Source organism: Notolabrus celidotus, chromosome 11 (genome assembly GCF_009762535.1).
Source record: "Notolabrus celidotus isolate fNotCel1 chromosome 11, fNotCel1.pri, whole genome shotgun sequence".
NCBI classification, from domain to species: domain Eukaryota; kingdom Metazoa; phylum Chordata; class Actinopteri; order Labriformes; family Labridae; genus Notolabrus; species Notolabrus celidotus.
This window is the reverse complement of record NC_048282.1, coordinates 10,142,115-10,169,234: the sequence shown is the minus strand read 5'-3', so window position 1 is coordinate 10,169,234 and position 27,120 is coordinate 10,142,115. Positions and strand designations below refer to the sequence as shown.

The window sequence follows — 27,120 nt, the reverse complement described above, 5'->3', positions numbered from 1 at the left end:
CTTTGCAATTGGATCAATCAATTTTAATGCATTCCAGATAGTCAGTGTTCTGACTTCTACTCTGCTTGGACTGTTCTTCCCCCCAAGGCAGTCAAGCTGCAGACCTTCACAGTCAAGGTCGGAAACACATGTAAAAAGTTTCAAAATAAAAAAGGTTTAAAGCTGGGGTTGGAAGTCAGATTTGGATACACTTTTTGTTACACTGGTTAAAATGATCTTTATGTCCCGATGGCAATCCATACATACATTATTTTCTTCCCTCACTTCATTCATTTAAGAAACAGTTAAAAACGTACCTTTTCAAACAGGCATTCACCACACATTAATTATTCCACCTCTTCCCTTGTCGTCTGCTTGTCTTATATGTCTTTATTTGTATTTATTTATTGTCTCTCTTGTAAAGCTTCTTTGAGTTATTTAAAAGCGCTATATAAAACTTAGGTATTATTATTATTATCATTACTTCTTTGAAATTGTTCTCAACAACTATTTCAGCTCTTTTTAGTGTTTTATGTTTGACTTATTAGCTGACACATTTGTGCTGATCCTAAAAGGAGCATTCTGATTTGGGGATTTTTTTTATGCTTGAGGTCTTCCTTTGGTGCTCAGTTCTCTGCAATATCTGCATGCAACTTTGTGTGTCATCAATGATTTACTCTATTTATTTTAGGGGTGAGCCAGACTAAGGTTTTGCTTAGTCGAATCTGATTCATCAGATTTTGCCCATAGTCGACGAATAGTCGAATGTTTGTTGTTTTTCCTTATTGACCCAAAGTCTGCATGATGGTGACCACATGACAATATTACGCATAACCATTTACAATTAAGAGACTTGTAGCTTAAAGTAAAAGGGACAACAGAATATCATAAGTATAAAACTTAGATTTTTTAAATCTATATTGCTAAAACAACGAGGTGATGAAGGAGAGAAAACTAAAATAAGGCCGCCATCCGTTAAACATGGAACAATGCGCCGTTATAGAATAAGGAATCAGGAGATATTTAAACAGTGTTCACAGAGCGGAGAGCAGCGCTGCGGAGGGTAGTTTGTCCAACTTAAGGCTAAACATTTGTATAATGTTCATAATCAAACCTGAACCAGCTAAAGGGTTTTTAAATCTCTTAACTGTACCTTTTAAAACAGTCTTTCATCGCGTCTTTGTCCGCTTGAGTCTTTTCAAACTGTACGCGAGGAAAACCATCGTGTTTACGGGCAGAAGTGCGCTCCTGTCTTTGTTGACTGTAAATCCTGTCTTTAAGAATATCCTCTCTGATGGCGTGGAGGTGGATGGGATGGGATGCTGTGGGTTGTTTCTGAGGCTTCGGACAGCTTTGGGTATTCCTGCTCGTTCTTATGGCCCCGTACAGTTTTTGTATGGTCCGGTAATCCTTGATCTCACAGCCCTCTTCATGAAGCTGCTCCTCAACTTCATCACTATTTTTAGGATCAACTGAAGTTTGATTTTCTGACATTTTGAGCTACCATGAACTTAGAAAGATTTAAAGGCCAGCTGAGTTACGTCTGCTCCACAGCTCCCGCTAAATAAGAGAGTCCACCTTTAATTACCAGGGGAGATTTAACACTTCAAGAGCTGTTCTCAGACTTACATTAAATAAGTTTATATTTATATAAAAAATAGGCTAAATGAGACACTATTTTTTACGGGAAACAGGAAAATAATGTAAAATTAGACATTGAGCACCCCCATGGTTTGAATGGAATGATCCACGTTTCATATGCAAATATTCGACTATGAGATTGGCAGTCGACTAAGGCTCCTTAGAACGAATCGTTGAATATTCGACTATTTGGGGTCACCCCTAATTTATTTAAAACCAAATTTTAAAATTGCTGAAAATGGCTCACTTTTTCAATGATGTCATCTGAAAGCCAAATTAAAATCAAAACTATTTTGTCTTTAATAAATTAGTAACATGGTTTAAGAAAGATTTGAGTTCAAAACTAAGTCAAAGAGCAGGACTGTTTGGGTTGGTGCTTATCAACCTTTGTTTCATGGTATAGGAAAATGCATTTTATTGAATTCTGCAAATGCAAAATAAGAACAAGGTTTAGAGAGCAGACCAAAAACAATATTCAGAAAATATGAATCCCCTCCAACATAATATCAGCGTTCCTATCAGGGTCAACATAGTTGTTCTATGGACAGTTACTGTGCTGCTCACATTTGACAGAATTCAATGTGGTGAGGTTTGCCTATGCAAAGGTGTAATGCAAAATCTCTTCCTTTCTTTCTTTCCATCTGTACTTTGCACACTCCCATTGAAACATCCTGCACATTCTTGCACAAAGTGCACCATTCTAGATATGTTTCACACATGAATATGATAACTTTTTGTATTACTTTAAATATCTTGACTGTATAAAAACTTCTGTTAAAGTGATTTTGATACGTTTTTTTCTATTATTTTATTGCAATGCACCAAAACACCCAGACTGATTACATGCAAGCCTACTTGGCAATAACTCTGTCTCTGATTCTGAGTCTTTCATGGTCACATTTATAAATATAATGTATGTACATACAAACCGTTAAAAAATTATGCAGAAAAACCTCTAAACACACCTGTGCAGAATGTTTTGTGATGATCAAGTGTCGTATTCTTATATACTGTATATTGAAAATAGAAGAATCTTGAGATGCAGAAAATTATGGATCAGTGAGTGTTTAGTTCTCCACGCCACCCTCACACTCCAACCACCAACACCTCTCAGAGTCCCTCCAGCTAATCAAGTCAAAACTCCTTTGCCAGCATGTCTTTTCTCCCCTCCTAACCTGCTGCCTTGATGCCATTCCTCTGCGAGGACCTGGGTGTGTCAAACCATGATCATTTTACAGGGGTGGCACTGTTACCTGTCGAACAGGCTGATCCACAGCCGCTCCAAGCCAATCTACCTGCCTAAAAGTGCACCTTCCAGGATCCAGGTAATAGGAGGCAGGTAGGGGAGGTGCAGAGGAGGTGGAGCTTGCTGGGACCTCCTCCAGAGGAACAGGGCAGATAAAAGTCCATCACGCAGAGAAGGAAGACACTTAGAGGGACTCGACTCTCCTCTTAGTGTGCTCTGCTGAAACCTTGCTCTCTCTGCCCTTCCTTTTCTCTTTGAATCTTTACCTGTCAAAGGAAAAAATGAGTGTCAGCTACTCATCCACCTACAAGAGCGTGGGAGGCTCAAAGGCTGGAGGTTTCGGCTCAAGCTCAATGAGCGGTGGTTTCAGCGGAGGCTTAATGAACGGAAGTTCATTTGGCATCGGCGGTGGCAGTAGCGGTGGCACCGTCCGTACATATAGCACAAGATCTGCCTATGGCGGTGGTGGTGGTGGTAAGGCTATGTCCATGAGCAGTGGTGGTAGTTATAGGATGAGCATGGGGGGTGTTGGTGGTGGTTATGGTGGCGGTGGCGGTTATGGAGGTGGTGGCGGTGGCGGTTATGGAGGTGGTGGCGGTGGCGGTTATGGAGGTGGTGGCGGTTATGGAGGTGGTGGTTATGGTGGCGGTGCTGGTGGTTTTGGCGGTGGTGCTGGTGGTTTTGGCGGTGGTGGCATGTGCGCACCGATTACAAACGTCCAAATCAACCAGAGCCTGCTGTCCCCTCTGAACCTCGAGATCGACCCTCAAATCCAGCATGTCCGAACCCAGGAGAAAGAGCAGATCAAGGGCCTCAACAACCGCTTTGCCAGCTTCATTGACAAGGTAAGAGTCACTTTTCTGTTACAAACTGAGACTAGGGTGTAGAATGAAATAATCTTGGAATTGATGTTGGATGCACAGCACTGATAGAGTTCATTGGTTTGTGCAAGCAAAAAACTGCCATTGAAGGCGACCCTAGGCTCATGAAATATTACACAGCAACTGATCCAACCTGGATAAGCTAAAAGCTGTGCTAGCCCTTACTCTGAAAGCTTATGCTACCAAGCACAATTTTGTGAGAGTGAATTTAAAGTGTGAACTTGGTTGAGTGAGTTGCTCAAAACTGGGAGGTCTCAAACAGTGTGCTGCTCATAGTAAACTTTGCATCAGCTAACTCTTGAAATGAAACCTGACCTGACTGCTCTCTTGGGCCATAATTGATCCAGATGTCAGCTGGTGTACACCGAGAGACAGGAAACACTAGAGTAGTTGGATCCAGTGACACTCGGTTTTCAGGGATCAGGTTATCGCCTACTTCCATGACAGCAAGAACTCACAAGCTTTCAACTGAGATCCTAAAAGAACATGTGCAACTCTTACATTTTCAGTCAACTGACAATTTACAGTATACACTTGTTTGAAATGATGAAGGATCATACACCTAAGGAGATTCATTTACATATCTACCCCGTTTTTATGTTCGATTAAGCAACTCATAAAACCAAGATAAGGGAGCTTCTTAAAGACATAAATGGAAAACAAATCTACCACACCCTGTGAGAGAAAATGCTCCATTAGCGTTTCCACTGAGTGTGCATGCCACGCCTCATCTGTCATCACACAGGGATGATCACACCTGTTCCTTAAAGGTAGACTTCTTGCTATAAAACTGTTCCAATGGTAGTACAAAAAATGAGGATTTCAAATGATTTTAACTTAGGAAAATAAAGTGTGTTCTGAACATGTGATTGTCAGTCTTACCTTTAAACCATTGGCACTCAGTTCATGTGATACATAATATCTTCAGGCATGTAGCATTAATTACTGAGGGCTGTGGCAGACAAGTTCACTCAGTGAAAGTATGCATCCTGGGGGCGAGGGAGCGGTAATGTCAGCAGATTGAGGGGAAGGGCACGGCCAAGGTGTGGTGCCTTGGTTGTGCCATACACCTCACCTCCTCTTAAAAACTTAGCCACACAGTCACACCTAAAACGTGGGGACCGGCTCCACCTTCTGTTATGTATAAAGCTGGATGCTGAAGAATTATTGTCTCAGACTGGCATACATTTCTAAAGCTTTTTTCTCAGCAGGTCAGATTTTCAGAAAAAAATGATCTCATTAGAAATTAACGACACTGTGCAAAGAGACTTAGGACTGGATTTCATCCAGAACATTTCTGCCCTGAGGGTTCTTTCATACAGCAGCTGCCAATATTGCTGTGTGTGTGTGTGTGTGGGAAAGTCACACAAAGGTGCGGCTCAAAAGATCACCTGAGTGAAGTAAAACAAAGACGACAAACATTTATGTTACCTTGAAGTCAGCATGTCTCATGAATAAAAGTGACACTAAACCAAGTCCAACTTTTTAATCAAGGTGGTGTACTGAAAGTGATCAAATGAAATAAATATTACAGTCACTCTAGTGCAAAATCACAGATTACATCTAGTTTAAAATGCAGGTTTATGGCTGATTAATGGAATAAAGTCATAAATGTACTAAATCAAACCTTTAGCTGTGACTTGACACTGACTAACTCGTTGGTTTGTGAGTCCCTCTTTTAAAGAGTTTTGTAGTTTGTAAATTACCATCTATCCAAGTAGATCTATCCTGTTGGATATGCTGAAGATGTAGAAACTTGTAAATCATAGGAAGCCCCACCCTGAAGTCTTTCCTGCAACTTTGTCTAATGTACTCTGAGTAGGTTCATCATTTAAAAACAAGATTTTTTTTCTGAAGAAGATTTTTGGTTGGGATCAAAATATTAAGAGAATGTTTAATTATGTAAAAAATCAAGTGAAAAGTAAAGTAATTTTCAAATTGACTTCTATACATCAAGCCCTCTTCTGTCAGGTTGCTCCCTGCTGGCCATAAGAAAGAAGGCATGTTTAAAGCACTTATGAACTTTGTGAAAACAGAGACTAGGGAGCACTTTTTATACACAACCTATGCTTTCCTTAGGAGACAATGTATTAAAGCTGCACAAATCATTTTGCTTTGTAGGTGCGCTTCCTGGAGCAGCAGAACAAAATGCTGGAAACCAAGTGGAGCCTGATGCAGGACCAGACCACCACCCGCTCCAACATTGACGCCATGTTCGAGGCCTACATCGCCAACCTCCGCAGACAGCTCGACGGGCTCGGCAATGAGAAGGTCAAGCTGGAGGGAGAGCTGAGGAACATGCAGGGATTGGTGGAGGACTTCAAGAACAAGTGAGTTGAAACCTGCACAGATAATCTGCAGTAGTAGAAGAAATGTTTTTCTTTTGGTTAACAGCAGCTGATTATTTTCATCTTTGTGTCAGATATGAAGATGAAATCAACAAGCGCGCAGCTGTGGAGAATGAATTTGTGCTCCTCAAGAAGGTGAGAGTTGATTTATGATGATATATGTCGTCACTCATCCAGTGATACAACTTATTCCTTTCCTCTCGAGCCTTCACTAATGCAGTCCCCTTCTTTGTTTCCTCAGGATGTTGACGGTGCTTACATGAACAAGGTAGAGCTGGAAGCCAAGGTTGATGCCCTTCAAGATGAAATCAACTTCCTCAGAGCTGTCTATGAGGCGGTAAGAAAACCCTTTCTGTTTTTTCACTTGCCTTCTTTCGGTAAACACTAATTTTGCCTACAATAAGAGAGGAAAATGTGGCCCTCATGTACATATAATGGTCCAGTTTTTAAAATGGCATGTATCTCGCAGGAACTGCGTGAGCTCCAGGGACAGATCAAAGACACCTCAGTCATCGTGGAGATGGACAACAGCCGTAACCTGGACATGGACGCCATTGTGGCTGAGGTCAAGGCTCAGTATGAGGAGATCGCCAACAAAACCCGTTCTGAGACTGAGATGTGGTACCAGCAGAAGGTAGGTAGAAACCAGCAACTCAAATATGACACATTTCATGAAATAACAATCAAAAGCGGGTTCTTTAACAGCAGACAATATGTTCATTTTCCTTCAGTACCAGGAGATGCAGGCCAATGTAGGTAATGCTGGAGAAGACGTCCGCAACACCAAGGCTGAGATCGCTGACATCACCCGTATGATTAGCCGCCTCCAGAATGAGATTGAGGCAGTAAAGGGACAGGTAAAACCCTACATTAAAAACATTTTTAATGGTATTAATCTTATGGTATATATAATCCTTTTGATACCATATCTAACCCTCTGACTTCTCAGCGTGCCAACCTGGAGGCTCAGATCGCTGAGGCTGAGGAGCGCGGGGAGCTGGCTGTCAAGGATGCCAAGGCCCGCTTAAGGGACCTGGAGGATGCCCTGCAGAGAGCCAAACAGGACATGGCCAAACAAGTGCGTGAGTACCAGGAGCTCATGAATGTGAAGCTGGCCCTGGACATTGAGATCGCCACATACAGGAAGCTTCTGGAGGGAGAGGAGTCAAGGTATTGAAAAAAGAAACTTCTTTGAAATAACAAGACATTCAGTCATTGCATGCATTGACTACTTTGTGCAGGAAGAAACCTCAGAAGCTTAAAATAAGTAATGTTATTGCCCTTTCTTGCAGAATTGCAACTGGTGGCGGAAATGCAACCATCCACGTACAGTCATCAAGCTCCAGCTATGGTATGTGTAAATAAATATAAAAAGTGAAAGTGAGAAAAAAATATTTTTAGCTTAATGCACTTTATTAAAGGAGCATGTGATGTAAGAAGATTAAAATTTCTGTCATTCCATGTGAAACACAGGCGGCGGCGGTGGTGGCGGTGGCGGCGGCGGCGGTGGCGGCGGCATGTCATATGGCGGTGGTGGCGGCATGTCATATGGCGGCGGCAGCAGCAGCATGTCATTTGGCAGCGGCGGTGGCGGATATGGCGGCAGTGGCAGTGGATTTGGAGGCGGAGGCGGATATGGCAGCGGCATGTCCACTGGAGGTGGCAGCATGTCAATAACCCGCACATCAACATCAAAATCATCATCTAGCAGACGTTTCTAAAAGCAGCAGCCGTCCATCTCTACCTTTGTCTTTTTGCCCATTTTCTTGTCCACCTCTTGAACCTCCAACTACTCATTAAAGCTTCCATTACCCCCACCACCTTTGAACATACGGCAGACCCAGGAACATTTGTATTCCACCTTAAACAGCTGGCAAATTGAAGTAATGGCGCAGCTTATTTTGGCATTTAGTTCCTGTGTTGCTCCTCTCTCTATGGCACTGCAACGAGAGTAAGAATTAAAAAAAGAGAAACATAGAGGCAGAGCAATTATCAAACCTGAAATAGAGCAGCAGAGATGCGAGTCGGTCCTCTCTCCTTTAAAAAACGTCAGCCTGGCTGTCTTTTGGTTGCTGGATGTGCTGTCTGGCAGACAAGAGGATACTTGTAGTGTCATGTCAGAAAATCTTTACAAAGCAACATTCACAATGCACACAAAATGACAACAGCAGTTGTAAGATTTGAGCAGGAGGGTGGGATTTTATATATGGTCCAAATTCATAAAACATGCATGGCATGCAACTGTCACATCTATGACACACCTTTCCTGCAATGTCTCCTCTGTTGTCTCACATCTGTCATATTGTTGTGCATTTTAACATCGTAAAGCAAAAGCAGCCCCACTCCACACTATCAAATTTCATTTTTGGGATCTTCTTTTTCTTCTCCTGTTCTGAGAGAAAATGAGCTCTCCACTACAGAAAATCATTGGGTTTCTGAACCTCCTTTACTTCCATTTCCATCCTGAATAGAAAGCAACATGGAAAAGGCTGACTGGGAAAACAGATTTGTCATGAATTTGTACCATCAAATGCTTGGAATAAATCTGATTTCATTTTAACTTTTGCAGTCCTGTTTCTTCTTTTAAGATTTAGTCATGCAATAACTTTAGAACAAATAACTTGTGATTCTAATTGAGGATTTACATTGACATTGTTATGTCTTCCTTGTGGTTTTAGTGTGTCATGTCTTGTGTTTGATTCCCTGTGTCTGAAGCGTTTCGTGTTTGATTTTGTGGTTGTTGCTCCTAGTGTCTGGTCTTGTTTTCCCTGCATTTTGATTGTGTGCTGATTGTTTCCTCATTTGTCTCATGGGGCGCCGTTTGTGAAGTTGTGCACACTGAAAATAACTGCAACAATTCTCCACATTTAGCTCCAATACGTCCTAAAAATGTAGTACGTTTATATTATCTGGGGTAGAATCTGACAGGAAGAAATCAAAAGTTACTAAAAAGTGATGTGATAAAAGTTGATTCTGTGGTAAGACTGATAAGTCCTCAATTTCAAGGCCATAATCGAGAACAAGATTAAAATGGGGTGTGATTAAAACAGAGAGTAGGTTTGTTTACAACCTGTGAGAAGCCAATTGAGTCCAGGAGGGACATGAACGTGATGCTACAGCTGTCATTATCAACATCTACATGATTATTAAAGTCACCTACAATGACTATTTTATCTGAGCTGAGAATTCTGAAAATTCAGACAAAAATTCAGAGTACAGGCCAGGCGGGCGGTAGAGTATTGCGAATAAAACTGGTCGTTTTAGAAGCTGGATGGGGAAAGCTGAGAACAAGGCTTTCAAAAGAGCTATAGTTTAGTTTGGGTCTAGGGTTAATCTGAAAACTAGAATTAAAAATAGCTGCCACTCCACCACCTCGCCCAATTTCTCGAGGAATATGAGCATTAAGATGACTGGGAGGAGTTGCTTCATTTAAACTAAGGTATTCATTCTCACACAGCCAGGTGAGTGAGAATAAATCAAAGTGATTATCTGATATCATCTCATTTATTAAAACAGCTTTAGAAGCAATGGAGCTAATATTCAATAAAACACATTTCATTCTAAGTTTCTTTTTTTCAGCTGAATTAGAGGTTTTTAATTTTAATCAGATTTTTGTGTTTACTCCTTTAATATTAGGATTGTTTAACAAAAAGGGTCTTGGTTCGGGGACAGATACAGTCTCTATATGATACAAATAGTGGCTGGGAAACAGCACTAGAGGAAGCGTAGAGGAGCGTGTAGGACTGCAGCTCTGCTTTCTGGTTGGCACTCTGGGTTGTCACTTTTCCAGACAAATAAAATCTGTCAGATTTCTTGTTGAACGAACGGAACCATCCAAAGTAGGATGAATGCCGTCTCGGATAATCAGACCAGGCTTGCCCCAAAACGATCTCCAATTATCAATGAACCCCGTATATTTGCTATTATTTAGCTAATATGCAAATTCACACTGCTGCCTAGCAGAAGTACCAAAATAAAAGCATCATAAAGCAAAACAGATATCCTAACCACAGTTTCTTATTACTGACTCCTACGGGTTACTAGCCGGACTGCCCGCCGTCCAGAATGTGCACTGATTTAGCAAAAAATATTGGAGGCAGTTTTGAAGGCCAGTAAGAGATTTCACAACGCTAAGGCTAAGTCTGTATCGTATGATGCTTTAATTTAGGTATTTCTGCTGGGCAACAGAGTGAATTTGCATATTAGCTAAATATTTAGGAACATTTAACATTTATATTTAACATATTTAACAATCAACATTCATATTTAACATTTATCATTTAGATTTATATTAAGCATTTAGATTTAACATTTAACATTTAGATTTAACATTTAGATTTATATTAAGCATTTAGATTTAACATTTAACATTTAGATTTAACATTTAGATTTATATTAAGCATTTAGATTTAACATTTAGATTTAAAATTTAACATTTAGATTTAACAGGGATCTTAACTAAACATATTTGTCACAACAAATTTAAATGTGAAAATGACCATAAATATTCCTCTCATTGGGTCTCATTCATGAAACGTTCACGCTACTAAAACTCTACTCCAGATTCATGAACGGAAACTCAGATTTGAACGTAAACACGTGTAAGATCATGAATGCCAACCCATCGTAAATTGACAGCACGCTCCCGGTGATCATCATTAGCATAAATACCCGCCCATGAATAGCAAACAATCACCATATAAGGACACAGACCTGTGCATCTGGTCGGCCTGCCCTGCAATCATGGCGCAAGGAAAGAGGGATAGAGAGCCAAAAAAGAACTTCTCCGATTGAAATTATTTTGGGCAAAGTGGAATGTAGGAAGCACATTTTATTTTCTATGGATATAAAATGGTAAGTCTCTACATATAAAACACATGCATTTGTATAGAAGACTACATTCTTACCGACAAGCCAGCCGTCTTTCACAGCTCCATTCTCCAAACGGGTGCCATTTAGTAAGCTGTCATGCTTCACACCGGGCCACCAGGCCACAACGTTGAGCAACACACAGTTTGCATCACGCATCAGCTGCACATTCACGGAATGAAAGTTTTTCCAGTTTATGTATGCAAATGCATCATCAGATGGAGCCTTGATCTGTATGTGTGTGCAGTCTATGGCACCGATTACATTTGGCATGTTGGCCAGCGTGCTAAACCCCCGCATTACCTCGATTTGCCGTTGTGTGCCATAGGGGAATTGAATGTACTCCGGCCTTAATTCAATAATGCCGGCAAGCACAGCCGGTAAAATGCGGCTCATTGATGGCTGGGATATTCCAGATCTATCTGCCATCTCCCACTGGAAGGTCCCTGTGGCTAAGAATCCCAGCACGGTGAGCACCTGCAAATGTGCAGGTATTGCATGGCATCTTTTAGTTGGCCTCGTCAGATTAGGCTCCAGTTAGTCTGTGTGGTTTTTAACAAGTAGTTCACATTCTAAATAAACCTAATCTAGATCTCAAAGCTTTAATTGCCAACTTATTTGTTGTAAAAATATGTTATATATATTTTTAATATTTTTTTCATGTTGAAATTACGTGTCTCAAAGGCATCTGCGTATTGTGCACATAACAGTGAGCAGTACGTATTAAAATTGTAATTTCCGACAGTGAAAAGCAGTATTTATGTGTATTCCTACATTTACACAAGCGCTACACACAGTCGGGAGCAAGTGTAGATTTTGTGAGTAGTTACTCACGGATCAGCGCTACTAAAAGATTGATGAATGTGGAAATCCGCGTACCGGGCAGGTAATGTGTAGTGTTTGTTGCTTTGAATAATTTCAAACTGAGATGCATTTAAATCAACTCAACAGCTATCAGTGGCAAAATCAAAATAGCTGATCGGGGCGCTGCAGGGAGAGGAGTCACAACCCCACTTCCAAACATAAAAAAACAAACTGTTCCTTTAAAATGTGACACCATTGTAACAATCTTGTTTTGATGTTAATGTCACTATTCGGGGAATATTGTTTAATGCAGTTTGATGTAAATTTGTGTTACGCTGTAGTTTCATTTACTTTGACTGCAGCTGAGGAAACTCGTGTCAATGTGGTCTGCAGTTTTTACCTTATACCACACAGTCCTCATGGGAAGCTTTTACCCATTATTCTGCATGGCTCCTCCCAAGAAATGTAAGAAAGACCTGCAGGATTCAAGACCTTTTGCAAAGAAAACAAATAAACCCAAAATATCAAAATGTGACAACAGTCCTGTTATCATCTACAAGAATGTACTTCTTACTGTAATTGGAGGTATATATTTTTTGATGGTGGGGATAGAGTTGTGCATGAGTGAGTGTAGCTGGAAAAATATCAACCCAGCTTGTTCCTGTTTAAAAACACTGCCATGATGTAACGCTGCCCTCTAGTGATCAGTTATCTTATGACATATTGTACATCACATTTGATTATCTAGTCCCTCTATGTACAATCTCTAACTACTACATCTTATTCTAACAATGTTTTTTTTTTAATAACAGCTCAATATAAAACAAAAATAACAAAATGAGACACCAAACTGCACATATAAGATGAAATGTAAATAAGGACATCTTTTATTGTAAGCAACTTAATGTTTCTACAATGCATATGTATATTCTATACAAGGACGTCAAGAAAACACACACAGATACAACCCAGGAGTCTATTTCCTGATCGTCTCAGCAACATTAAAATGTCCCAACCCTGTTAATTTCTATGAATTGTTCAATGAGTCGTCCCAAATTTCTGAACACACCTTCAGACTATGCTTTGTCCTTTACAGGCCAACACACCTAGTCTTGAGTAAAACACTTTTTAAAATATATCAGACACACACAACATACATTTTTTGGGAAATCCTTTTGTTTTTGGTTTCCCAATGAGACTGACAGTCACTGACCTAAAGAATATGTTATATGTGTTCGCCTTCAAGCAGAGAAAGGAATCAGCGTGTCGCATCATCCTACATGGCTGTCTTACAGGGGTTGTCAGGATCAAAGGTCATGATCTCCATGTGGATAAGACCTGATTGGGTTAGAAAAGGAAAATAATGTTACTACATTTCAAGAGAATACGACACAGCATCAACCCTTACACCTTTGAGTAGATGCATTTTAAACTTAGCCCTATAAAGAGTCACCTCCTGCCTCTTCTATGCAGCCATACTTACTCTTCCATTCCCCGACGGCGAGCTCCAGGCTCTCAAACGAATCATCGTAAGGCTCAGAGTCGGGCTCGCCCTCTTGTTCATAAAATTCAGCAAGGAAAGGATGTGGCAGTCCCTGCTTGGCTGTCAGCCTTTGCTCTGGATCCAGCATCAACATCCCCTCCAGAAGGTCTACAGCTGGAAGCATCAAGACACATTTCACTAGTACCCATAACTTCATGAAAGTAATGGTTTCTTACAGGGCAGATTTGTGGCAGTTTTACTGAAATCTGTGAGTGTGAACAGACTGAACTCCATACGTCAGACTCTGGTGTGACTGAATTACATTTAACAGACTGAAAAGATGCTGAAATAGCTAAATCATTTGGTAGATTTTACAAAGAACATGGTCATGTTGTGTTAAGTTTGTCTGCAAATCAACAACAAGCACAAAACATAGACAAGCTTGGTTTGACTATTTCCTAATCAGCTATCATCTGATGCCGATACATGCCTCGTAAAAGAAAAGCCGACTTCTATGTGCCTCTGGTGTATCCAGCAGTTAGCTGTGAACCACCTTGAGACTTCTGTGGGCTGCATTGTTTACAGTCAAATTAGCAACATGAGAAGCGGCAGCGTGTTTAGATCAGAAGCAAAGCAGAAGTCACTCTCCAGATATGTCCGCAAAATGTATGCTGCAATTTCTTATTACATGGCTCTCGCACTAACCACCCGGCTGTGTTACGCACTTGATTCTGATTGGTCAATACCCATGACGACTAAAAAGCAAGAGTGAATCCACTGGAGACTTGATCACACACGTCAGATTAAATAAATCTGCAGAGGAGTCCAGCATATTTGTCAATTTTATGATTTCACCTCCTCCTGTTGACAATGTGGCAAAACTTTTCTTCCAGTTAGGACCACATTGTATTATTTGCAAGCAATAAGTTATATTTGGAGGTATTTCTGGGAGCGCTCTGCCCTTCCACGTGCCTATGTGGAATGCCGAATTGCCATGTAAAGAAGTTCAATGTACTTCTTGTTCAACCTTGTACCAGAAGTGTAAAAGAGGTTCAGATAGATATCTTTGCAGACTTTATTTTCTGCCCACTGTACATTTTTTAAAATCTACTTTGACAAACGAAACATTGGAGAGTCACTATATTTCATTGGAAGGTAATCGTGTTGCAGAAACAACGCAAAGAGGACAAACCAAAGCAAATCTTTGAAATGAAACCCACCATTTTTATCCATGGAGAGAAACACTTCACTGAAGTTTTTCTTCTTCTGTGGGGGAAGACTTTGCACGTATGATTGAGCCTGAAACAAACAGTTTGTACACGTTACTAGAGGGCATGAACTTTTCCACTAAATACCAAAATAATAAGAATCAAAGTGCTGATGTTAGCCAAAGCAAAGCCTACATCTTTACTCTGCATCTTCTGAACCAAGGAGGAGTCTGGGGTTCCTGTCAGATGGAGGATCTTCTTTAGCTGATCGATACCTGAACACTCGGGTTAAGGAGCCGCTACATACATCAAACACAAAGACAAACAGTAAGCTCTGTTTCTTTAAGTCTTGCACTCAGCATATGCATACTAGCAGTTGCTTCCAAAACCTGCTAAAATTTTCTCTTACTGTTTCTCTTAATTTTGTGATATTTTTGTAGCTTTGAATGCAGAAAATTATTTGGCACTGTTGTTACTTACTTTAACAAAGCTGTTCCTGAGAACAGGCCAAAATATCCTGATGTCTCATCATTAGTAAGAGTTAAAAAAACTGCATGGAACATTAAGAAGTGCTTCCAATGGCCTCATTTAGTTTAACCTTCTTTTTCTGGTAAACTTTACCAGCCAGGGTAAGGACAACCACGTAATATAATCAGTTGTTTTCTCAGATTTCACCTCCCAGTGAGGCACTGCTGACACAATGCGACTTTACAGGCTTCCCCCTGTTAGTGAGCGACATCAATCATTAAAAACCAGAGATGGTCAGAGGTCTCCTCCCCTCAAAAGCAATCCCCAATCAGGCTTTGTCTGATACCTGCTTCAAAGCCTCTGGGGGAAGATTGCCAACTTTTTGGGACTTCTTGTGAAGCTGGCAGTCAGAGATTAAGAACTTCTGTCCTATACTTCTATTTCTCTGCATTTCCATTATTGCCACTGCTGACTTGGAAAGTGAGATTAGAGTAGGTGTTCAGAAACGACATATAAGAGCAGATTGTGAGCTGCAGTTGCATGCAGGTGCAAATTTAAAAACGTTAACTGAGGCCCTGTCCACACGTACATTACCACTTGCTTAAGAAGATGCTTCATACACATGCACACAATGTTTATCATGTTTGACATGAAAGGCTGATTACACATTGTCACCACCTACTGGCCTGACATGCTCATGGATGCATTTTCAACCGTTTTTGCGTCGACGTGTGGACAGAAAAACGCCTCTGATGTGGACAGGAATTTTATTTAGACAAGAGAAAAAATAAATATGTACGTGCATGCAGATGTAAACTGAGGTTAAATCGTTGTTAGATGAACACCAGTAGGTTTAACGATTTCTGTATTGCTCACAGCATTCCTCCCCTTCTGCACTTCATACGGATGCAGCCAATACAGCCAGCGCCCACTGCAACGCTGCTGGATACGACTCAGACAAGCAACAGAACACATCCTGAACCAAAATGTAGTCCCAGACTGTACAGTCATGCCAAATCCAAAATCAGAGGTTAGTTTATAAAACAGTTTCATTAAAATACAGGGAGCTAACTGTGTGAGGATACTGTCGTGTCCCGGGAAGAGCACCTGTCCTGTAATCATCTCAGCCAGGATACAGGCTGCTGACCACACGTCCACTGTGAGCGAGGAGGCAGAAAGATAACATAATGGATATTTTATGTAAATCATTGTAATAATCTGGTTTACTTCAACAGACTGAAGATGACCGTTGGTGTTAAAGCAAGGTGACAGTGTTACCTGTCTGACTGTAGTGCATCCAGTTGAATATGATCTCTGGTGCTCTGTACCAGCGCGTCACCACATACCCAGTCATTTCACTTTCTGTTTGTCTGGCCAGGCCGAAATCCAGGATCTGACAGAATGAGATAAATCAGTTTGGTTCTCTTGCAGGAATAACTGATGCCTGTTTTCATTGTCTTTCAATTCACTTGTTTAACTCAAACTCTGCAAATTCACTTTGAATCTGAAAAATGTTTCTATATCTTTGAGATTTTTGAATCCTCACCTTTAATTCGCAGTTCTCATTCACAGCGAGGTTGCCAGGCTTCAGATCCTAAAATCAGTCACAAAAGAAGCCCGTCAGGATTAAATTCACAACAAAAAATAAGAGTTTATGCGTTAGTCTTCCTCAAACTTGAAGAAGTGGATCTTAGATCTGTACTCTTATTTTGTGACGGTTGATGTTTACTCTGGTGTTGTTTGGAGATCACCTCAATTAAAAGTACAGACTGTGTTCTAGTTCTTACTTCAGTTTACAGATAGCAACCGCAATTGTATTTATAAAGCACATTTCATCACATGTAAGCTCAATGTTAATGTAAAAATGTAATGCCCATAAAGAGAAATGACAAAAGCTCACTGGTGCCATCACTTAACTGCCTCAAAGAAATCAAAGCCTGGCTGGCTTTGAACTTCTTAAGCTTTAATGAAAGCAAGACTAAAATGATTGTGTCTGAATCCAGTGCTGCATGTAAGGCCCATATATTGGACCTGCGCTCCCTGCAACCTTACATGAAACCCACAAAACCAATTTTGGTCTTATAATGGATAGTGATTCTAAATTAGATAAACTGATCAATTCTGTAGTCTGATCATGTTTTTACCATTTCAGGTTTTTATCCAAGATTAAATCAGTTTGATCTTTTCACGATTTTGAGACAGTTATACATGCTTTTATTTCAACTCATCTGGACTACTTTAACGCGCTTTATGTAGGCGTTAACCAGGCCTCCCTGTCACGGCTATGGCTAGTCCAAAATGCTGCTGCTCGACTTTAAAGAGGCACCTGTAAACAAGAGCACATAACCCCCATCCCCCCCACTCTCCATTGGCTACCTGTTTATTTTAGGATCCATTTTAAGATTTTATTGTTTGTTTTTAAATCTTTAAATGGAGTAGCTCCACAGTATATTTCTGACCTCCTGCAAAGCTACACTCCCACAAAGTCTTTAAGGTCTACTGGTCAGCAGCTTCTTGTGGTCCCTAAGACCAGGCTGAAAACCAGAGGTCGCCGTGCCTTCTCGGCAGTGGCCCCCAAACTGTGGAACGAGCTACCCCCACATGTTACATTGTCCCCAACATTACTGACTTTTAAATTCTGTCTTAAAATGTATTTTGACTCCTTGGCTTTGTACCCAGCATGAGAGTTGTGTGGCCTCTGTCTGTCTGTTCTTTTGTCGTATTTTTATTTGTTCTTAGCGTTTTTGTTTTTTTTCCCCAAGTGTTTTATGTGTTATATTATGATTATTTTATTTTACTCTATTTTATTTTCTGACAGCGTTTTATGTTCTGTGTGTTTTAACACATTTATTGCACTGTGCAATACTTTGGTAAACTTGGTTGTTATTTTAAATGTGCTATATAAATAAAGTGGATTGGATTGGATGGAATGTGCTTTAAATTGAGGATAAAACATAGAAAAACAATAGATACACCTAATTCACATGCAGCCAATCACATCAGTCTATTCCAGAGAGAAGGACTGCAGTACTAAAGACCCCTTCCCCAGACTTTGAACTGACTCTGGGTAAAAATCTCCATCTGATGACCTAAGTGGCCGGGTTGGGTTATAGCTTGTTAGCAGGTCAGAAATATACTGAGGAACTGAACCATTGAGTGCTTTGTGGACTGGTAATACGATTTTGAAAGTGACTCTGTATTGAGCAGGGAGCCAATGAAGTGTTTTGAGAACTGGGGTGATATGTTTGATTCTTCTTTGTGAGTCAGGACTCTGGCTGCTGGATGAGCTGAACTTACACTGATGGTTTGGATAGCCCTGCATACAGGGCATTTCAGTAATCTAACTGGGTTGAAATGAATGCATGGACTAATTCCTAAGCGTCAGTTTGGGACATCAATGATCAACGTTTTTTAAACAGTAAAATGCTGTTCTTGTTATACTGGTAATGTGATTTTCAAAGTATCTTATTTAGTTATAGTTCTATAATGTAAAGTGACCAAGACATCAGATGCACTGCAACAGTCTAAACTATCCTTGGAGGTAGAAACAGGCGTCCACTGGGAAAACTTGATTTGCAGGGTTTTACTGTTTGCTGGATATACTTTAATTTATGGTTTTTGCCGCATGTTCTTTCATTTGCAGATTTGTTTCTCTTGTGACAGTTGGTTTGACTTTGCATGAGCATTTTGTTGAGGGAATTGTAATCCTACTTGTGTATTTCATTGCTAGTGTGTACGTTTTGTAAGCTTGGGTGTTCTGATCGACCAATTGCTGTCCAGGAAAGTTCAAACTGAAGATTTTTATAAAAATATAAAAAGGACAATCATTCCCTCCATCGACTGAGATAATGCAGGGCTAGTAGATACACTACCAGTCAAAAGTTTGGATCACCTTCTCAATCAAGGGTTTGTATTTATTTTAATTATTTGAAACACTGTAGATTAATACCAAATACATCATACTATGAAGGAAAATATTTTGAATTATTTAATTAACAAAAAAGTTTTAAACAAAGCAGAATATGTTTTATATTTTAGATTCTGTAAAGTAGCCCCCTTTTTCCTTCATGGCAGCTTTGCACACTCTTGGTATTCTCTGTCTGCTTCATGAAGTGGTCTCCTGGAATGGTTTCTAATTAACATGAGCCTTGTCAAGAGTTCATTTGTAGAATGACTTGCCTTCTTAATGTGTTTGAGACCATCAGTTGTGTTGTTCAGAGGTAGGGTTAGTACACAATGGATAGCCCTATTTGACTACTGTTGTAATCCATATTATGGCAAAATCAGATTATTTCATAGTTTTGATGTCTTCAGTATTAAACTACAATGTTGAAAATAATAAAAAAATAAATAAAAACCATTGAATGGTGGAGTACACCTTGGACAGGTAGCCAGCCTATCACACTAACATGTAGAGACATACAACCAGTCACCCACACACTCACACCCAATTTAGTCACCATGAACCTAATGAGCATGTTTCTGGACTATGGGGGAACATGCAAACTCAGAAACGCTCCTTCCCAACCCGGGATCCATACAATGCAGGAACCTTCTTGTTATACTATACTAATCCAGTTTACTCATTTTTAAATTTGCAGCTGTACTTCATGCTGGAAATCTATTGGATCTTTGCAGCATGTGTTGTGCTTGTTGGCTATAGTAATGTTCTTGTTTTCAATTTTTTGGTGGGATAATATGATGACAAAAGCAACATAGAGAACAAAAACATTTGTACTTCTTTAAGGAGCAGCACAACAGCACGACTGTTAAAACAAACAAGAAAATAACAGACTGATTTGGACAAAACAGGCTCAATAATAAAAGGTTCAAATACTAACCCGATGAATGATCCCTGCAGAATGAATGTACTGTAATGAAGAGAAACACAGATTAAAGTGGAGAAAGTAGAGAAATATACACCAACATACTGCAAACACAGAGTTACTGCTCTTTAAGTGGTATGAGGTGAACAACAAATCACAGCACAGTCTCCTCTCACAGCTGATTGTCAGGGCATCTCAAAGCCCTCAAATCTACAATGATTCCTCTGCACAGAAACGTGCTGATAAGAAGAAGGAAAAGTTCTTGGGTCAAATGGTTCCCTCTGAATTCAAAGACACGGACATTTAGGAGAGGTTGGTATTGTTTTCCAATTTAAGGCGTGCTTTCTTGGATGTTTCCACACTTTTAGTTACACATTGACGGGCGTTAAGAGGAGCAGCATGCACCTCATGTCTGTGACTGGTATTTATAGTTACTGAACTGCATGCTTAAGTCACAGACACTGTGCATTCAAAGGTAGAGCAGAGTGCGGTCAAAGGTCAAATGTGATTACAACACTCTGCTTAGCTGGCTCCTTGTTCTTCCAAAATAATCATAATTATATATTTTTTTTATCTACATTTTTTAAAGCGGAACAATTAAGTTATTTCAAAGATAAAGAGGACAACACTAGGCAGCAATTAACCACATAATCTGGCCTGGTGCACATTAATTAATCTCTAAAACCTAGCCTGAGATGTTTGGGAAAAGTCCTTTTCATTTTTATTTGTAATCTCTGACATACATCTACGAATATTTAATCTAAATAATAATTTGGAATACAGAGCACAGCTTCTTGGAGGGCAACAACAAGAAATAGTTAAGCCAGAAGCTTCGGTTAACACTTATGTCTGAGTATATTTCTACATGCTTTGTGTTTAACTGGGGCCTCAATTGCACTCTCTAGGGACCAGTATTTTCAGAAATTGTCTGATTGTCTCTTTAGTCACCACGTAGCCAGCTTGAAAGCATTTCAGATGCATCACCTTATATCCATGAAGCCATATCTGCTCAGGTGATCCTGGAGAAATATTGCAATGTGCAGCAGATCAGAACGGGCCTTATGCTTAATCAACTACAAAGTCCTCAGGTGCTGCACAAAGTTGACAATACCATCTATGTTTCTTAAAGACACAGTACCTCCCAATGTCTTCTATCCAAATGAAATAGAACTGGATTAAACTGAACAACCAGGGAATGTTTACTTCTTCGTGTGGCCTTGATGTGCTGTTGGGATTTTACGGTAGCGATATGTTGTTAATTCAGAGAAAAGAGCAGAATTTTGTTTCTCATGTGAATGCAATACGCTTCGATAGAAAGTTAACTTGCCAATTCCGACTTTTATAACAAGTGTGATTCTGTGTGTCGACTATTTACTACAAAACAAACCTGGATGATGATGAAGATACACGGATAGAAATTGCCTTTTTTATTTGCACCTTCAACGATCTTGCTGTTGATATTCGACCTGCTTTCACCGCTCAGACTCCGACTGACACCAAAACTATTTACAGTAAACACATGTCTGTGTCAGGTGTTTGTCCTGAACTGCTCACCTCTTCTACCCCTTCATAGATAACACTAATACCTTTAGTGGTTACATTTCAATTAAATAAATAATACTTTCAATTAAATAAATAATACTTTATTCAGCTCCAAAACTTTCACTCCAGCTTCTTTCAGCAACATCAATGCGTAAATCTGATTGATTTCTTTGCATTTACACTCCTACTTTATTTCATTTGAACATTTCAGCAGCAAATATTTTTCTTTAACTGTCTGTTCTGTGAATCTGTTTCAGAGTGTATTGTAACATAAACTCACCTTGAGCCCCCTCAGCAGCTGGTAGAACAGGTACGTGATGATGCGATCAGATAATTTCTTTCTCTTCATGATGTGACCCAGATCCTGAGCTACAAATGGCATCACCATGTAACTATATATAGAGAAAATGCAATAATAGACAGAAAAATGTGATCAGATTCAGAAAGGTGCGTAAAGAGAGAGCCTCAATGCCAAAGATGATAAGAGCGTGTTGCTATAGTGAGGAAATATAACATGCACAAACCAACCTTGAAAAAACAGCTCGCTCTCACATCCTTGTTTGAACTTTTCATACATGCACACACACGCACACAGGGTCTCGACAAGCTGCAACAATTCGCAGAAGAATGTGTTATTTTTTCAAACTCACAAGGTTTGGAATTTTTCCAGAGTGGAGTCGGGTGTGAAGACGTTGAGGAGCGAGATCACCTTCAAGGAAAAATCAGAAAGGGGAAATTCAGACACACGAAACAGAAACAGAGTCAAGGTTTGCAGAGCGCACAACACTGAAAAATCGATGAGTAATACAAGAATTTTTAAAAAACAGTGTGTTATTTCTGCTGTCAGGTGTCTCTTCATCAAAAACATATTTTGACGAAGTCCTGAGGTAACGTGGGATCATGGGAGTTGGTGTCTTTATAATTAAACAGGAATATCTTTCCACAAGACTCCGTCAAAGCTGGGGTATGAACTCAAAAAGTGATGTTCTTTTAAAGTTTATTCGATAGTTGGCAGACTTCCTCACTCAACACACATTTATCTTGAGTGAAACTAAAGATACTCAGCGTGATCATTTTAATAAAACATATAAAAAAGATCTTGTTTACAAATGTTTGAATCAAAATTGTTGCATCATACTGCATGTCCCAGATTACTTTTCAACTGATATCTTTGGCCCCTTTATTTCCGTGTTCAGAGGTTTAGCTTTGATCAGAAACTTAAAGCTCCAGTGAGGATCTTTCTGTTTGTGTTGACTTTGTCGACCCCTGTGGACAAAGTGGTACCTCTTTTATCTTTGCAGATTTCATCCAGTACATGTCGTTAGTGAAAAATCTAATCTTACTTGTATGTTTTGACGGATTCTGCTTTTGACATTGTTAGAAAAGATAGAAACATGGAGGGAGCGAAGCAACGTCTTAACTGTATTACTTTATTCAGCATCCATGAAAGCAGCAAAGTCAGAGCCTCTAAAAATATTTTTTTTTAAATTGGGCTGAAGTAAAACTGCACATGTAAACAAAACTCACGTGAATATTTGCTGTGGAAAGGCAAAGGATTGTTTCCTTACCGTTCTATAAATTGTCTTGTCTGACTTCAACCCCCTCACAGTGATTCCAGACATTAAAAATCACCATCATCACTCTTCAGTTGGTATATTCCATGTGACCATGTTTACCAGAATGTTGCAGAAATAGAGTTAATAGTTTTGAAGCTGTCTGAAGATTAAGCCAGTAAAAAGGCAGCTACATTAATGTTTATTGTCCCACGTACGTTTTTACTGAAAATACTGAACCATGAGGGCTCTGACAGTACACAACACCCCCAGGTTATCACAGTACACTGACGACATCAGTGTTCACTGTAAAATTTGATTAAACTCCAAATCATCTTATCTTGCTCTTGACATTGTTGATTGAACATGATACTGTTACACAAGGGATACTTCTGCAGGATATTGCATGGATTGTATCATATCAATTAAGCTTTTCGTGTTGTTGCTTCTGTCCTATAACTAAAAATAAACAAACAATCCATCCATGTTTATGTTTTCAGGGTTCTTACATTATCATGCTGTATGTGTCTCAGCAGTCTGAGCTCCCTGTACGCTCGCTTGGCGTGGATGAGCGACTGGAAAGGACGGTACAGCTTCTTGATGGCAACCTTCTCCTTCGTTTTCTGATCAATGGCAGAGCTAAGGGGAAGAAATGACAATAAAAGAAGCATGATGTCACGGTGGAAGGATCAAATCATTCCGTTTTCGTTAATACAGAATACAAACATGCTTGATGAAGCAGGTCTGGACTTAAATCTTTTAATATCATGCAAAGGGACACAGCATTTCCACAGCCAGTGCTCGCATGTACTGCATGGTTACAGCAAATGAATGCTATACTAATCAATATCAATATATTGTTTAGTATAGCATTATTATTACATTTTTAGAATTATTATTATTTGAATATTCTTATTAGAATTTGTTTTTTATTATATTTGTATTATTATATTATTATCGCTATTAATTCTGATTGGCTCATAAAGCATCATCTATACAAAAGGCTGCAAAACTATGTAAATGCTCTTTACAATTTCCGAAAGTTACAGGATTTTCAAGCTGCTCGATTTGTTTGAAAAAACCTTCCATAAGCCAAAATATATGCCATTTAAAATCACATAAAAAAAGAAAAAGCATATCTTCATAAATTGCATTAATGATAAATTAGATAATTAAATGTTAGCGGCAATTACTGATTCTAAAGTTTAGCTAGAGAGAAAGTCTTGGGGATTTTGTTCTTGTACAACGCATGTGCATATTTTTAGCATTTATGCTCCTTTACATTCATTGTATTGATGGTCTCGTCTGTCCGTTTTTTTGAGTGGTAGTGCTGCAGAATGTAACCATGTGACATACTTTGTTTGTCTGCGTTGGCTGGGAAGTGCAATGTAGATTTACAAAGGATGAAACACTTTAACAAAATTGGAAACAAATTTACATTTGGAAAACATTTTTACATTTCATAAAATAAATGAGATTCGCAAAATACTTTTACCAAAGTCAAAACATATTTACATTTAAAAAAACAAATGCACAAAATCTGAAACATTTTTACCAGTCCTGAAACAAATGTACAAACAGAAGATTCTACCGGAAAAGGAACATACCCTGGATTTTCAAAATAAAAGATGGGGGTAGAGTGAAAATGTACAACAGCCAGGGAATTAAATATATATCTGACATTAATAACCCTGTTTCTACTAAAATATTTTGATTCAGACTGATAAGAAAACACCTTAAAATGTGTTCATGCCAATCGCAACTGTAGCTGATGTGGAATTTCAAAATAAAAGACCATTGGAAAATTTAACATATTACAATGATTCTGGATAAATTAAAAGTGAGATTATGAGCAAAATCCCAGTTTCCACTGACTCTTTTTAATCACGACTAATAGTGGACAACTGCATTGTGTAATCCAGCCAATCACAGCTCATTCTTGTGTCATTTCAAAATAAAAGCAACTTGAAATGAGCAAAAATAGCAATAATTCTAGATATTTTCAATTAGAAAAATCATTGTCCCATGCTAAATTTCCAAGGGTTTTTATTTTGAATACCAAATCAGATACAGTTGTGATTGGCAGGAACATATTTTGAGGTGTTCTCTTATCATTCTGATTTAAAATATTTTAGTGGAAACAGGGTTGTTAATGTCAAATATATGTTAACTCCATGGCTGTTGGACATATTTATAGTACAGATATCTAATATTTAGAATCATTGGTGCATTCCCATTGCTTCAGAATCTACCTTTTGTAATTTTATTTCAGGACTGGTAAAAAGGTTCTGTCTCTTTAAAAGTGTTTCTGATATTGTAAATTAGTTTTCTTAAATGTAAATTTGTTTTGGCTTTGGTAAAAGTGTTTTATCCTTTGTACATTTTTATTGCACTTCCAAGCCGCCATATAGAAGAGTGGTAAAATCAACTTAAACTGATTGCAGTAACTTCTATCAACTTCTTCTCTTCAAAGCTTAAATTGAGTTCTTGAATATCTCGCCCCAAAGTTAAGATCTAAAATTAAACATCCAAAGCAATGACCTGATCTTTTTGTTATTTGCTGACCTGATATCAGTATCGGTAATAAGATCTTGTTTGTCAGCAGCATATCATTAGATAGGCTGTGACTGAGATATCCTGGATTCCTGTAGGCTGGTTTGGAGATTCTTGTCGTATCAGAGGACCTGCATTGACTTGCTGACTTGCCTCAGGCGGACAATAGTGCTTCTGTTGGCAGATGTCAGAGTCATCTAGGCCTCTTGGACTGCAAGCAACACAGTGCAAGGAGAGGAATGCAGACTGCAGGCCTACTTAAATGGAGACAGCTTATAGAAAAACATTTAGGATACCAGCCACTGATCATGTTTATTTTGGGGGAAACAAAGGAGAGCTCAACAAGATGATCTTTGAACTAGAATTTCTTCTGCTAGAATAACCATGCACCCTTTATGTGTGTCAACAAAGCCTCTAATTCCCCTTATTGCAGGGAATGCTTAACCCTGAAGGGAATGTATTGTATAAGGTGGGACGAAAATCGATTTGAGTCCAGCATTCGTGACAAATTTTTAAGTATAACTAAAATAAATTATAGGATTGTCAGACTAAAAAGTGCCTTTTGGTTTACAAACACGCAGAAAAGTCTGACACATACCCTGCAGCACCTCCCACGTCACTGCCCCCGTACCCCTGTGCCCTTTCCCGGTTTAACTCACCAAACCGTCCCGTAAGCTCCGGAGCCGATCGCGCGCAGCGCCGTGTATCTCTCCGGTGTGTCCCACGTCGTTTTCTGCACCTCGTGTCGGCAGAAGCCCGATCTGACAGGAGAATCATTCAGTGGAGACTCCATGCTGCTGTTAATTTCTGTTTCCAGTCGCCTCTGAGGACATAGAGTGTGTTTTACAGCCGAGGAGTTCCACCCTGACAGGTGAGGTCTGAAGGAGGCTGTAAAGGTATAGAGCGACGCAGGGAAACGCCCCCCGTCCTCCTCTGCCGCCTCCTCTGGAGAATAATATCGACTGTCAGTCATGTGAACACATTTTTACACAACTGATTCTATCAATGGCCACTTCCCTGGGTCATGGATGAACTAAAAAGTACATCTTTAAGCCTGTGTCCTCCATGCATCAACTGCGTAACGCCTCCTTTATTATCTATTTATTTCTTGGCAACTACTCTGCTGTGATAACTGTAATATCAACCAATGATATAAGGATATAATGTGATTTCTTCTTACCTTAATAGGAAGAAACATGTTGAAAATCCATTAGCACATCTGATAAAGGTGTTAAAACAAGCAGTGGCGTACTCAGACTGTTTGAGGGGCAGGGGCGAAAAAAAAGGGCACCTCCTTTCAAACCCCTGGTACTCACAAGAGGGAATTTAAATGTTTTAACACAGCAATAACAAGAGTGGGGTCTGGGGGACCTCCCCAAGAACATTTTGAGCACCTAACACTTAATTGCCTGCATTCTGGTAAATACCTGTGATCATTTGTGCTGGAAATTGAATTTTGAAAAAGGAAAACACAGAACTATTTATTTATATTGATAATATATTATAATACATATTAACATAACACAACATAATTATTTACAGAGGGAACTTTTTTTTAAAGTTTTATACATTTAAGGGGCACTTTTTCATGTTTTGTATATTTGAGGAGCATTCAGAGGGCCCTTTTTTTGCATGTTTTACATAGGTGGGGCATTCAGAGGGCACTTTTTAATGTTTTGTACATTTGAGGAACATCCAGAGGGCACTTTTTTGCATGTT

General features: G+C 39.4%; 2 protein-coding genes across 2 annotated transcripts; one reads left to right on the top strand and one right to left on the bottom strand.

Annotated features, from left to right (window-relative positions):
* Positions 1 to 2,989: 2,989 nt before the first annotated feature.
* Positions 2,990 to 8,655, top strand: LOC117822053 (keratin, type II cytoskeletal 8-like). The gene is made up of 9 exons (XM_034696672.1): positions 2,990 to 3,711; positions 5,869 to 6,077; positions 6,170 to 6,230; positions 6,337 to 6,432; positions 6,565 to 6,729; positions 6,827 to 6,952; positions 7,045 to 7,265; positions 7,388 to 7,446; positions 7,569 to 8,655. Exons 1-9 carry the CDS (start codon positions 3,148 to 3,150, stop codon positions 7,814 to 7,816), a joined length of 1,749 nt encoding a protein of 582 aa, XP_034552563.1. The 5' UTR covers positions 2,990 to 3,147; the 3' UTR covers positions 7,817 to 8,655.
* A 3,972-nt stretch (positions 8,656 to 12,627) lies between these two features.
* On the bottom strand, positions 12,628 to 26,506 carry zgc:171775 (STKc_p38 domain-containing protein). Its single transcript, XM_034694853.1, has 12 exons — positions 26,061 to 26,506; positions 23,358 to 23,487; positions 21,946 to 22,004; positions 21,576 to 21,687; positions 19,769 to 19,798; positions 16,474 to 16,521; positions 16,206 to 16,320; positions 16,013 to 16,084; positions 14,655 to 14,734; positions 14,472 to 14,550; positions 13,252 to 13,425; positions 12,628 to 13,106 (listed from the first exon to the last, which is right to left on the bottom strand). The coding sequence occupies exons 1-12, from the start codon at positions 26,372 to 26,374 to the stop codon at positions 13,045 to 13,047; spliced, it is 1,275 nt and encodes a 424-aa protein (XP_034550744.1). The 5' UTR covers positions 26,375 to 26,506; the 3' UTR covers positions 12,628 to 13,044.
* Between the last annotated feature and the right edge of the window lie 614 nt (positions 26,507 to 27,120).